At 37.8% G+C, this 14,819-nt stretch overlaps 1 protein-coding gene across 50 annotated transcripts in view; it reads right to left on the reverse strand.

The window, feature by feature from the left end:
• The window catches only part of PPHLN1 (periphilin 1), a 170,482-nt gene that overhangs the window by 49,322 nt on the left and 106,341 nt on the right, over positions 1 to 14,819 (reverse strand). For all 50 annotated transcript variants that reach the window (XM_060412749.1, XM_060412745.1, XM_060412748.1 and 47 more), the window contains one exon: positions 10,627 to 10,767. In XM_060412749.1, the coding sequence (XP_060268732.1) occupies positions 10,627 to 10,767 (141 nt within the window). The remainder of the gene's footprint in view (positions 1 to 10,626; positions 10,768 to 14,819) is intronic.

A 14,819-nucleotide genomic window follows, 5' to 3' on the forward strand; every position in this document is an offset into this window, starting at 1 on the left:
ATACAATTTAGATTAGGAAGACACCTAAGACCTACAGCTTTCAGATGAAACTCCCTCGTGGCTCAGATGGTACGGTAAAGCATTTGCCTGCAATGCAGGAGACCTGGTTTTGATCCCTGGGTCGGGAAGATCCCATGGAGACAGAAATGGCAACCCACGCCAGTATTCTTGCCTGGAGATCCCATGGACACAGGAGTTTTCACTTAAAGGGTGTAGGTATGTTAGTTGCTCAGTCATGTCTGACTCTTTGCGACCCCATGGTTGCAGGTCAGGGGTGGTGCAGAGAGGAGCTACCCCATGCCCAAGGTCAGGGGAGGCAGCCGAGAGGAGCAACCTCACGTCCAAGAAGCAGCGGCTGTGTGGGCGCAGGAGGGCTGAGAGGAGCTACTCCACGTTCAAGGTCAGGAGGGGCGACCGTGAGGAGATACCCCTCATCCAAGGTAAGCAGTGGTGGCTGCACTTTGCTGGAATAGCCGTGAAGAGATACCCCAAGTCCAAGGTAAGAGAAACCCCAAGTAAGACGGTAGGTGTTGCAAGAGGGCATCAGAGGGAAGACACACCGAAACCATAATCACAGAAAACTAGTCAATCTAATCACACTAGGATCACAGCCTTGTCTAACTCAATGAAACTAAGGCATGCCAAGTGGGCCCATCCAAGACGGGAGGGTTATGGTGGAGAGGTCTGACAGAATGTCGTCCAGTGGAAAAGGAAATGGCAAACCACTTCAGTATTCTTTGCCTTGAGAAACCCATGTAGAGTATGAAAAGGCAAAATGATACGATAATGAAAAGGGGAACTCACTGGGTCGGTAGATGCCCAATAGGCTACTGGAGATCAGTGGAGAAATAACTCCAGAAAGAATGAAGGGACGGAACCAAAGCAAAAACAATACCCAGTTGTGGATGTGACTGGTGATAGAAGCAAGATCCGAGGCTGTAAAGAGCAATACTGCATAGGAACTTGGAATGTCAGGTCCATGAATCAAGGCAAATTGGAAGTAGTCAAACAGGAGGTGGCAAGAGTGAACGTCAACATTCTCGGAATCAGTGAACTACAATGGACTGAAATGGGTGAATTTAACTCAGATAACCATTATATCTACCACTGTGGGCAGGAATCCCTTAGAAGAAATGGAGTAGCCATCATGGTCAACAGAAGAGTCCAAAATGCAGCACTTGGATGCAATTTCAAAAACAACAGAATGATCTCTGTTAGTTTCCAAGGCAAACCATTCAATATTATGGTAATCCAAGCCTAAGCCCCAACTAGTAACGCTGAAGAAGCTGAAGTTGAACAGTTCTATGAAGACATATAAGACCTTTTAGAACTAACACCCCAAAAAGATGTCCTTTTCATTATAGGGGACTGGAATGCAAAAGTAGAAAGTCAAGAAACACCTGGAGTAACAGGCAAATTTGGCCTTGGAGTATGGAATGAAGCAGGGCAAAGGCTAATAGAGTTTTGCCAAGAGAATGCCTTAATCATAGCAAACACCCTCTTCCGACAATACAAGAGGAGACTCTACACCTGGACATCACCAGATGGTCAACATAGAAATCAGATTGATTATATTCTTTGCAGCTAAAGATGGAGAAGCTCTATACAGTCAGCAAAAATAAGACCGGGAGCTGACTGTGGCTCAGATCATGAACTCCTTATTGCCAAATTCAGACTTAAATTGAAGACAGTGGAGAAAACCAGTAGACCATTTAAGTATGATCTAAATCAAATCCCTTATGATTATACAGTGGAAGTGAGAAATAGATATAAGGGACTAGATCTGATAGATAAGGTACCTGATGAACTATGGACAGAGGTTCATGACACTGTACAGGAGACAGGGATCAAGACCATCCCCAAGGAAAAGAAATGCAAAAAAGCAAAATGGCTGTCTGAGGAGGCCTTACAAATAGCTGTGAAAAGAAGAGAAGCAAAAAGCAAAGGAGAAAAGGAAAGATATAAGCATCTGAATGCAGAGTTTCTAAGAATAGCAAGGAGAGATAAGAAAGCCTTCCTCAGTGATCAATGCAAAGAAATAGAGGAAAACAACAGAATGGGAAAGACTAGAGATCTCTTCAAGAAAATTAGAGATACCAAGGGAACATTTCATGCAAAGATGGGCTTGATAAAGGACAGAAATGGTATGGACCTAACAGAAGCAGAAGATATTAAGAAAAGGTGGCAAGAATACGCAGAAGAACTGTATAAAAAAGATCTTCACTACCCAGATAATCACGATAATGTAATCACTCACCTAGAGCCAGACATCCTGGAATGTGAAGTCAAGTAGGCCTTAGAAAGCATCACTACAAACAAAGCTAGTGGAGGTGATGGAATTGCAGTTGAGCTATTTCAAATCCTGAAAGATGATGCTGTGAAAGTGCTGCATTCAATATGCCAGCAAATTTGGAAATCTCAGCGGTGGCCACAGGACTGGAAAAGGTCAGTTTTCATTCCAATCCCAAAGAAAGGAAATGCCAAAGAATGTTCAAACTACTGCACGACTGCACTCATCTCACATGCTAGTAAAGTAATGCTCAAAATTCTCCAAGCCAGGCTTCAGCTGTACGTGAACTGTGAACTTCCAGATGTTCAAGCAGGATTTAGAAAAGGCAGAGGAACCAGAGATCAAATTGCCAACATCCGCTGGATCATGGAAAAAGCAGGAGAGTTCCAGAAAACATCTATTTCTGCTTCATTGACTATGCCAAAGCCTTTGACTGTGTGGGTCACAATAACTGTGGAAAATTCTGAAAGAGATGGGAATACTAGACCACCTGACCAGCCTCTTGAGAAACCTATATGCAGGTCAGGGAGCAACAGTTAGACCTGGACATGGAACAACAGACTGGTTCCAAATAGGAAAAGGAGTACGTCAAGGCTGTATATTGTCACCCTGCTTATTTAACTTCTATGCAGAGTACATCATGAGAAATGCTGGGCTGGAAGAAGCACAAGCTGGAATCAAGACTGCCGGGAGAAATATCAGATATGCAGATGATACCGCCCTTATGGCAGAAAGTGAAAAGTAACTAGAAAGCCTCTTGATGAAAGTGAAAGAGGAGAGTGAAAAAGTTGGCTTAAAGCTCAACATTCAGAAAACGAAGATCATGGCATCTGGTCCCATCACTTCATGGGTAATAGATGGGGAAATCGGGGAAACAGTGTCAGACTTTGTTTTTTTGGGCTCCAAAATCACTGCAGATGGTGACTGCAGCCATGTAATTAAAAGATGCTTACTCCTTGGAAGGAAAGTTATGACCAACCTAGATAGCAGAGATATGACTTTACCAACAAAGGTCCGTCTAGTCAAGGCTATGGTTTTCCAGCGGTCATGTATGGATGTGAGAGTTGGACTGTGAAGGAAGCTGAGCGCCAAAGAATGGATGCTTTTGAACTGTGGTGTTGGAGAACACTCTTGAGAGTCCCTTGGACTGCAAGGAGATCCAACCAGTTCATCCTAAAGGAGATCAGTCCTGAATATTCATTTTAAAGACTGATGCTGAAGCTGAAACTCCAGTACTTGGGCCACCTCATGCAAAGAGTTAACTCACTGGAAAAGACCCTGATTCTGGGAGGGATGAGGGTAGGAGGAGAAGGGGATGACAGAGGATAGATGGCTGGATGGCATCTTGACTCAATGGACATGAATTTGAGTGAACTCCGGGAGTGGTGATGGACAGGGATGGCGGGTGTGTAATTCACAGGGTCGCAAATAGTCGGACACAACTGAGTGACTGAACTGAACTGAACTATGATTATTCAGTCTAACTTCTTATTTTGAGGAAAAAAATGAAGAAAACGTAGTGAGCTGCTCATACGTTCACAAAATGGTTGACGTCGAATTTAAATTAAAATAGAAACCATATATTAAGTCGATTGATCTAGACTGAGTGTAAAATTGTATTAACTTATAACACTAATGACCTACGTAGGCAACAAAATGATTTCTGAAGTAACTTGATTTTTATTAAAGTGGCTCCTACATGGCTAAGAAATAACATTTCCTCCATATAACAAGGTTGGCATAGCTATGACTGACTATAAAAAATAATGTTTTTACTAAAACAAATGTTTAAGTCTTTAAAAGTTAAAAGAAGTAAAGAAGAAAATTAAGCAATCCACTCTATCAATAGTCTCTGAGTACTCTCTGCTTTAGAACATTAGATTGGTACCCTCTCTGGATCTTAAATTATTCATGTGTACACTTTAACTGTAAGTTATCAAATAAATATATAATCAACCATTCTATTAATAGAAAGACTTACTTATAGGTAGGAATAATCAGCTTTTTCATAAAACAGTTTTATATTATTAAGTAGTATCCTGAAATAGCCAGAGGTCTTAAAAATGAATTTGCCTTCATGGTACTTGTTCTTTTTAAATTATCCAACAAACAAGAAGACAGACGAGATAGACTTGCCCCCCTTACAAATGGTGATTTTCTGTAAACTGAGGAATATCATGAATAAAGCATTTAAAGAATATTATCAATATTCTTTATACATCCCCACAGTTAGACTGGCTTGCTGCTGCTGCTGCTAAGTCACTTCAGTCATGTCCGACTCTGTGTGACCCCATAGACGGCAGCCCTCCAGGCTCCCCCTTCCCTTCTCCAATTTCCTTCTCCAATGCATGAAAGTGAAAAGTGAAAGGGAAGTTGCTCAGTCGTGTCCGACTCTTAGCGACCCCATGGACTGCAGCCTACCAGACTCCTCCATCCATGGGATTTTCCAGGCAAGAGTACTGGAGTGGGGTGCCATTGCCTTCTCCGTAGACTGGCTTAGATATTATTAATTGCATCTACTAACATATTTTAATAAAGGCTGACAAAGGTTGGTACAAGGAAGAAGTTCAGATTCTCTGCAAACTCACATATTACAGTTATTCTCAAACTTGGCAAGCCATCAGAACCATGAGAGTTAAACAGGTATGCTGCTGATCTCCTATGCAATTATTAAAACCTGCACAGCACTTCACAAGACCTAAACACAGCATCTGACACTCACAGTATTAATGCAACTGTTCCACATCCCAAACTGTTCATTTTAAATGTAATACTGTTTATTTTAAACATACACATATATACTTTTTAATGTGAAGAAACCAGAGGATCTGTACTGTGTAACATGTTTTCCAAGGGATTATAAATGTCTATTAATAAGGGCAATGGCACCCCACTCCAGTACTCTGCCTGGAAAATCCCATGGACGGAGGAGCCTGGTAGGCTGCAGTCCATGGGGTTGCTGAGGGTTGGACACGACTGAGCGACTTCACTTTCACTTTTCACTTTCATGCATTGGAGAAGGAAATGGCAACCCACTCCAGTGTTCTTGCCTGGAGAATCCCAAGGATGGCAGAGCCTGGTGGGCTGCCGTCTATGGGGTCACACAGAGTCGGACATGACTGAAGCGACTTAGCAGTAGCAGTTATATACATATATATATATATGTATATATATATATATACACACTGATAAAGAAGGGTCACTAAAAAACACTGAACAGGGTAGACAGTATGCTATGGTATTTAAAGAAAAAGTATGGAGACACACACACCAACTCTTTGGTTCTACTCACCTGAATCAAACATGTTCCAGTTGTGTGTGTGTATATACATATACATATGTGCATACCCACAGGATATGTATACATGTACACATACATAAATACTGTATATAAACTCTGTATACATATATATATATATTACTTATCAGTTTATCTATACACTGAGAAAAGAAACTGGGCAGCTAAAAAGTATGGGTGAGAAGGAAACTTATTTTTCACTGCATAATCTCTTGTGCCTTTTGAATTTTATCCTTATGTATTTTATCACTTAAAATACATTTCAATAGATGGGTTGGACAATATTTAAACTAAGCCAAAGGACATGCTTTTGATATATAACCATAACTTTAGTTTCTAATTAAATCTTATTGCTGTCAATATAATCAACTGCGTATCTGAATAGAAAAAACTTTCATTAATATGTGTTTTGGGTGCTATTAACAAAGTATTACAACTTATCCAACTGAATACTTAAGATCTATACATTATATTGCATGTTAATTATACCACAATTAAAAAACAGTATAAAACATCTTACATAAAAGTAAGGTGGTAATTAATCATTTTCAGCACATTAGAAGCTATGTGTGCGTGCTAAGTTGCTGCAGTCATGTCTGACTCTTTGCAACCCTATGAACTGTAGTCCACCAGGCTCCTCTGTCCATGGGATTTTCCAGGCAAGAAAACGAGATCTCCTGCAGGAGAGCTTCCCAATCCAGGATAGATCGTGCATCTCCTGAATTGCAGAGAGATTCTTTACCATTGAGCCATCAGAGAAGCCCAGAAACTATGGAAGAACTTACGAAAATACACTTCCTTTCAATTCCTTATTAGTAAAATCAGCATCACCTGGGAGAATGTCAGACATTCGAGCCTCAAGCCCCATTCCAGAACTACTGAATGAAACCTGTATCTTAACAAGATCCCCCAATGATTTACAATACATTGAAGTCTGAGAAGCTCTGACAACTTATTAGCCAGAATATTTATGGCTGAAATCCATGAAACTCTTCTTTGTAAAAGCCCCCTACATGTACAATAAAGGTAGAGAATCACAATATAAGCATTGTTCCTTGAGAGTGAAGAGATGAAACGTTCTTTTTTTTAAGACTAGTTGCCAGGGCAAAAGAACTCAATAATCTTCAGCTTCCAATAGCTCAGTTGGTAAAGAATCTGCCTGCAATGCGGGAAACCTGGGTTCAATCCCTGGGTTGGGAAGATCCCCTGGAGAAGGGAAAGGCTACCCACTCCAGTATTGTGCCCTGTAGTCCGTGGGCTTGCAAAGCGTCAGACACCACTGAGTGACTTTCACTTTCACTTCATACACCCACTATCCTTATACTGCTTCGTTAAGTACCTATTTCTCTACAACCTTCTGTGTCCTTAGGAGGATTTTAGCCACCCTGACACTCCTAGTCATTTGATCTGCTAGGTCAACCATGTACATGCACATTTTTTGTCTGTATGCATGTATATACACACGTGTGTATATTCACTGGATTCCATATGAAGAAAGAGGAAAATAGAAGAAACTAAATCCGATCTTGCCAGTGGAATTACAAGTAGACTTAAATATTATATGCCAGGATCCCAAGAAAACAGAGGATCTCACTGAGAGGTTATGTCTAAGCACAACTTTATCAAAATATGAGGAATTTTGTAAATCTAAAATAAGACAATTCCAAAGAGTTAAAGAGTAAATATTGTTTTATCCCTCAAGGTACAGTAGAGCAAAGAAGTTATATAATAATAGGGGATTTCAATTTGTGTGCTTCATTCAAAATAACAATTTGTTAAAAGACACGATTTCTCACTAGTAATAAAGCAAGGAGTAGGATGTACTTTCAAACCAAATAGTTCAGTTAATAGTAGGTATGTGAGGGCTTGTGGGATATATTACAATTAAGAGGTTAATGAAACTGTAAACACCTGAACCAGAATATGAGTCACCTATAATTTTTTAAGTTAGATCTCTCTAGGAATTACCATAATGACTGAAGAAGTTCTGAAGTTTGCCCCTCAAAGCTCAGAAGCCAGGAAGCCTAGGAAAGTATTTCCACAATTGAATGTAAACAGTGGCCCAAATTGGTTAAGAGGAGATATCTGGGGAAATAAAAATAAGGGGGAAAAGATACACCACAGAATCCAAAGCATAAGGAGGATAAATGTGCTGGAGCAAGAGAATGAATCATATTCACTAAAAGCTATTCATGTGAAAGTAAGATGATTCAATGATCTCTAGCAACACAATATTCAGAGATGCAATCTGATGTCTTCTAGCTCAAAGATTTTAGACCAGTGATTCTCTGCCATATGATTACAAGCTGTAAGCTTTTTAAAAAGGCACCTGTACCTCTATCCTACCAAATTATTATATGCCCAAGAATGAGATGGCAATAAAATGGCAAAGAACATAAATGCACTCTTACTGAAGTGATTCTGATCCAATCTATTTACATATACATGACTTTAAACAGTAAATAAGCCACATTTGTTGGCTCTTTGAATTAAATTTTGGCCTGAAGATTTAGCTTATTATATATTGCAATACTGCCTCAAGTGAATGACTTTCTTGGGACTCAAGGGCTGAAGGACCTAATTTACAGCCTTCAAAAAATTATATGTGGATATTTATCTTTATATGTGAATATATTGTACTAGACATACAAGGAGAAAAAGCAACTTTGCTATAACACCAACATTAACATGCCTACATTATTCTAAGCTTGATTTGTTGGCCTCATCTATGCAGGCCCTTTTGGGGGAGGCTATTATTCATATTTTAAATCATGCAGTATTTCAAGCATATGGAAAAATATAAAACCTTTATAATATTCCTATCCATCTGTTCTTTAATCTTTAAAAATAAATGCACAAAACTTGGAAATGGAAAAAATGGGAAGCAAACCCCCTTAAAACTAATTTTTTCATTTCCCTATAATGTTAAGATAATTATTTGTAAAATAATTACGTATTATTATTTCCTAGCTTTGTGACATTTTTGAGGAATTTTGGATTGATTTTCTTGTCAATATATGAAAACTAAAGTACCCTAGCCAAAACATGGTAGCTACATTCCAATATTTAATATCATTAAGTTCTTTATTTTATAATGGTTTTACTTCTCTAATGCATCAGAATATAGTAATGACCTTTTTCTTTCTTTAGGTCATCTCTCCTTGCATAATATATGCTCCAGTATCAGATTTTTCATGTGTTTGAACAATAGGCAGAGGAAAACAGAAATATAGTCATATGTACATGTCAAACATATATGGGTATCTATAAAGTATATAAAAACCTGGTTTCATACTAAATTTTGTGTGCTGCCAAGCTAGGCTCTACCTCTGACTAGTCAAGATCAAACAGATCAACTATGATTAATAACAAGAGAAGACAGCACAAAGATTAAAAAACAACAACCCAATACTCCCTTCCAACAGGGAGGTCAGTCAAGTTTTTCTACCAGTTATATTCTTAAGAAAAACCTCCTTTAAAGAACTGCAATTCAGGTGGAAAAGAAAAATAAGAAAGGAGTTAATTCATTTAACAATCATTTATCAAGCACTTACTACTAAGTGCTGGGCATAGGCACACTGTTAAGTGGTCAGTTTAAGATACAGTCTCGTTTCAGTAACTAAGAGACTATCCATACAACAAATATTTCTTGTGAGTCCACTACGTGTCAATCACTGTTGTGGGTAATGATGGAAGATAAAGCAGTGAACAAAACAAAGCCCTTGCTTTCATGAAGTCTCCACATGGTAAAGGAAACAAGCATATGTCAAATGGCAGAGCGGGGAAAAAGCTAAAAAGAAAAGTAAGTGAAAGTAAAAAGACAATAATAATGATATACATATTCATGCTGGAAGATACACCTAGTGAGAAAACTATTTTACTCTCATTTAATTGATATCTTTAAAGGTACTAATCTACCTTCCATATAGCCAAGTTAAAAAGGATTTTCTCAGTCTCCATTTTCCTATACTCCAAGCATCTGACATTGCTAACCAATTCTGTTTTGAAACTCTGTTGGCTTACTGACAAATTTCCTATCTGGGTTCTTATCTTTTGCATTAGATTGGCATCAATATAAGCTGCACAATCATATCTAGGATTTAAATAAGATCTTCTATTTAACCAAAGGAAATAGATTCTAACTGATGTGGAAATAGACAGCACCTTGCAAAAAGGTTTAATTTTGTTCTTAATTTCCAATAGTTTTTAGAAGATTCTATAACAATATAACATTTATTCAAGGCATTAGAGAGTAACAACATCAAAAACAAACAGCTATACAACATGTTACATTTCATAAAGTCCTTTTATATTTACTACATTTAATTCTCATAAAGTGATAATACCCTGTAAGGTAGGCAATATTTCCATACTGAAACACTTTCAACTTTTCTATGCATAATGAGCATATGTGAGGAGGATTAAAGAGGAAAGGGCCGCTACATTTTAAATCTTAGGAAAGACAAAGCCTCTAGGCTTATTCCATTCCAAAATTATATTTCACACTGTATTAAGACATAGATAGGTTTTATCCTATGATGATTCCTTAAGCAATCTATTCAACCTATTAAAAACAAGATCCTGAGTTTTCAAAATGATAGCATTAAAAATTAGATTTAAATACCTATCCTTTACTTTTTCTTTAAAAACAATTAAAGGTATAATGAAAACCATTAAGAAACATCTGTTTCCCAGTATTCAAAAATAACATTTGATAACATTCTGGTATACTATTTCTTTCAACTCATCTCTATTAAGTTTAGTAGTTTTTTAATTGCTCCACACTAACTAGAATATTTTTCTAAAATAGAAGCTTGCTTTTTATTAAAAGAAAAAAAAGTAAGCAGGGGTGGGAGACAAAACTCATCACAATTACTGTGAAATAAAATCGAACACTTTTTAGAATTTTTTAAACTGTAATTTCAGGGTCATAAATGAAAAAAGGTAAAGTGAAACATTTATTCAATAAATATTTACTGTAACTATTGTGTACAAAATGAACAAAAGATTTTGTACTTTAAGCAGAATGGATGCTCACCTGTTCAATCTCTTTGGTTTTTGTTGCTATTGCTTTAGAGCGACTGGTTAGCTGACTGTCTTCGAACAATTCTACGCCATCGGTTGCATTTGACTCAGGTTCTACTGGATGGTCAATGAACAATGGTGCTGTGGATCCCGCCTTTAGAAGAAATTAGAAATCTTTCATTACTTTCTTAAAGGACATAAAGCATTTTAGATGACTACATATAAGCACTAATTGGCAGATTATCTCAAGAGAAAGCACTAAATTTGATCTGTTATAAGAAAAGAAACACTTTTAATTTTGTTCTGCATAATGAACATATGAGAGTTTTCCAGGTGGTGCAGAGGTAAAAAAACGCTGCCTGCCAATGCTAAAGATGCAAGAGATGTGGGTTCGATTCCTGGCTCAGGAAGATTCCTTGGAGTAGGAAATGGTAACACATTCCAGTACTCTTGCTGGGAAAATTCCATGGACAAGAAGCCTGGCAGGCGACAGGCCATGGGGTCACGAAGAGTTGGACCCGACTGAGCACACATACACACAATGAAGACATGTGAGGAGGATTAAAGAGGAAATTCTGGCTACTTTTTAAATTATACATAGGACAAAGCCTCTTATTCATTCCAAAGTTATATTTCATACTATATTAAGACAGAGCTAGAAGGTTTTGTCCTCTAACTACTTCTTAAGCAACTTATTTAAGAAACATAGAAGAACAAAGTTCAACTGGAAGAGAGAAGTGTGAACAAACATAAACAAAATAAACAGAAACATGGAAAAGGGCTCTACTTCCAGAAGTTAAAAACACCATTCCTCCTGTAGCCTAAGAATTATTGAAATAACTGAAAACAACTCCAACCAGCAGTAATAATTACTTCAACAATACTGCAACAGTTCATTAATGAGTAAATAATCCCACAAAAAGCCCAAGGTCAATTATTTTACTGTCTAAAAATACTTTTGTTGAAAAGAGAAAAACTAAATAAATGAAGGAAAACTATTAGGGAATGAATAAAGTAATAAATAGAGAAACTATTCATTAGTTTACTTAAAAATCTGCTCTATGATAAATGCCAAGCACAGCTCAATGAACACTGGATATACCAATGAAAGGAACAGACAAAAGTTCTTGCCTTCATGGAGGTTACAGTAAGCAGTAGTTTGGAAAGAGTAAAGTTTGAGTTAATATATTTTAGTTGGGTAGGAGGTGAGGTAGAAAATAAGAAACTTGTACTTATTACAATTTATGGTTGTTGTAACTGAAGTAGCAACAAACAGCAGTAGGTTTAAAAAGTCACAAGATATATACTAATTAGTGGTATTTTTCATCAGTAAGAGCAGTCACATTTCAATGCCTAGTGTGTTGTACACTGCCACAATCTCTTGAGAGATTAATTTGGCAGTATTTATCAGAATGTACCACATATCCTTTGCACTCGGCACCTTCACCTTTAAGAATTTAATTTACAGATAAAACACGTGCAATAAATGCTATGATATGGCTGCCACCAATAGCAAGTGGTTGAAAACAATCTAAATGTTCATCAAATAAATTATGCACTGTCTAGAACCAAGGAATACTAAGAAATCATTAAAAAACAACAACAACAAAACACATACCAGTCTACATATACTACATAATGTATCCAAACTTTTCCCTGGCAAGGCCTAAAGGTCATTCCCCATAAATACACAGCCAACTGTGTCAAAAACAAAAGGGAAGAAAGAAATATGGGTGTTTATGCATTTATATGAACAAACTATTTCCATAAGGATATTATCTCTGGGGAAAAAAATTATAAAAGAGACAGTCTCAATAGGAATATCTTAGAAGAAACTGTACCTATTCCAATGCCATCTGAATTTCTGACACATGCATGCATAATCTACTTTTTTTAAAAACCTGGTTTTTACAAGTCTGAGTTACATATCTTAAGGGATTTAAATTTGAAGTATATGAATCATTTAAGGGGAGAGGATTCCGGGAAGATAGAGTAGAAAGCACTAGCAATCTGTCTCCCAACCTACACAAAAAACTACACTGGCAGAATTTGTCTGATTTAAGTACTATGAAACTCTGGACTCTGCTGAAGCCTTGTCCCATGCAGAGGAAGATAAATTGAGATTACATTCAGCTCTCAGCACAGTAGCAGCTGGCCATGTCCCACTCTGAGCCACTTGGCAGGGAGCTGTGAACATGTTCCTAGAGCAGCTTACACAGAGCCTATGGGAGTCAGGTTGGGCAAAAAGCACCACATCCTCCAAAGAGCAGGGAACTAACTGTGCTCCAATCACTGATTCCTGCTTCTGATCAAGAGGTGCAGACAAAGAGGTGAACAGCCATTGTTACTGTACCTCCCCCATTGTTGCAAGCCCCACTTACTTTGGCTGATGCCTTCCCGGGTGTATAAAGGCCAAGCACTCTACCACCCCCCTCCCTTCATTTTTCATGTTTCTTCTTTTGGGAGCCAGACATTAAAGATAAGGATGTTTATTTAAAAACAAGTGTATACATGGATGAAGACAGAAAGTAACTGGGTATACCAAGGGAAAAGCTCAGAAAGAACTGACAAGCCTTTAAAAGTTTTCACCTCAGGCTGATCCTCAGTACAGAAACAGTGGCCAATAATAAAAAAACGGTAACAAATAACAACTGAAAAACCCCCGGCAAGCCCTAGAAAAGAGGGAGAATATGACTGCCAGAGATACCACACTGTTAGAATCAAACAACCAAAGTGCACCAAAAAAAATTATACAAAGAAACATCAAAGTATGGTTTATTCAAAGAATTAATCAACAGAAACTACCCAAGAAAAAGACCTAACGGAAGATTTACTGGACAAAAACTTTTTTCAGACCTAAGAAGATCAATAATTACAACAAAAATGCACTAGAGTGATTCAAAGGAAGAAGAAAGAATCAGTGAACTTGAAAAATAGGACAACAGAAATTATCATCTGAATGACAGGGAGAAAAAACTTTGAAGAAAACTGAACAGAGCCTAAGGATTTGTGGGGCACCATTAAGTGGATCAATATATTGGACTGGTACAAAACTAACTGCAGTTTCAGACCATGAATTTTATATCATTATAACTAGGCTCAGACACATCTTTATTAATCAAAATAGGAACCATTACAATCAACACATTTTGACGAACAAGAAATAAGTTTGTTTCCTGTAGCACAAAAAACCAAGCTTTAGGATTTGATGAACTCTTGCAAAGTATTTTCTTTTTTTTGTTTTATTTTTTATTTATTTTTTAAAATTAATTTATTTATTTTTTACTTTACAATATTGCGGCAAGTATTTTCTGCCTCCTGCTAGTAGTAGAGACATCGTCTCTGCCAAAAGTTGTCGAGATGGTTGAAGGAATGGTAGTCAGTTGGCAAGAGACAGGTACATATAGCAGATGAGGCAAAACTTTGTAGCCCAATTCGTTCAACTTTTGAAGCACTGGGAGTGCAATGTGTGGTCAGGCATTGTCATAGAGGAGAATGGGGCCCATTCTGGCGACCAATGCTGGTGGCAGGCATTGCAGTTTTTGGTGCATCTCACTGATTTGCCAAGCATACTTCTCAGATGTAATGGTTTCACCAGAATTTAGAAACCTGTGGTGGATCAGACAGGCAGCAGACCATCAAACAGTGACCACGATCTTCTCTGGGTGCAAGCTTGGCTTTGCAAAGTGCTTTGGAGCTTCTTCTCGGTCCAGCCACTAAGCTGGTCATTGCTGACTATTGTACAAAACCCACTTTTCATCACAAGTCACAATCCGATTGAGAAACGGTTCGTTGTTGTTGCATAGAATAAGAGAAGACAACATCTTGAAAGGACAATTTTTTTGGTTTGTGGTCAGTTCATGAGACACCCACTTACTGAGCTTTTTCACCTTTCCAATTTGCTTCAAATACCAAATGACAGAAGAATGGTCAACACTGAGTTCTTTGGCAACTTCTCGTGTAGTTATAAGAGTATCAGCTTTGATAAGTGCCCTCAGTTGCTCACTGTCAATTTCCAGTGGCTGGCCATTATGTTCATCTTCAAGGCTCTTGTCTCCTTTGCAGAATTTCTTTTTTTTTTTTTTTAATTTATTTTAATTGGAGGCTAACACTTTACAATATTGTGGTGGGTTTTGCTATACATTCACATGAATCAGCCATGGGTGTACATGTGTTCACCATCCTGACCCTCCCTCTCACCTCCCT

This window comes from Ovis aries, chromosome 3, assembly GCF_016772045.2.
Source record: "Ovis aries strain OAR_USU_Benz2616 breed Rambouillet chromosome 3, ARS-UI_Ramb_v3.0, whole genome shotgun sequence".
In the NCBI taxonomy this organism is placed as follows: Eukaryota; Metazoa; Chordata; class Mammalia; order Artiodactyla; family Bovidae; genus Ovis; species Ovis aries.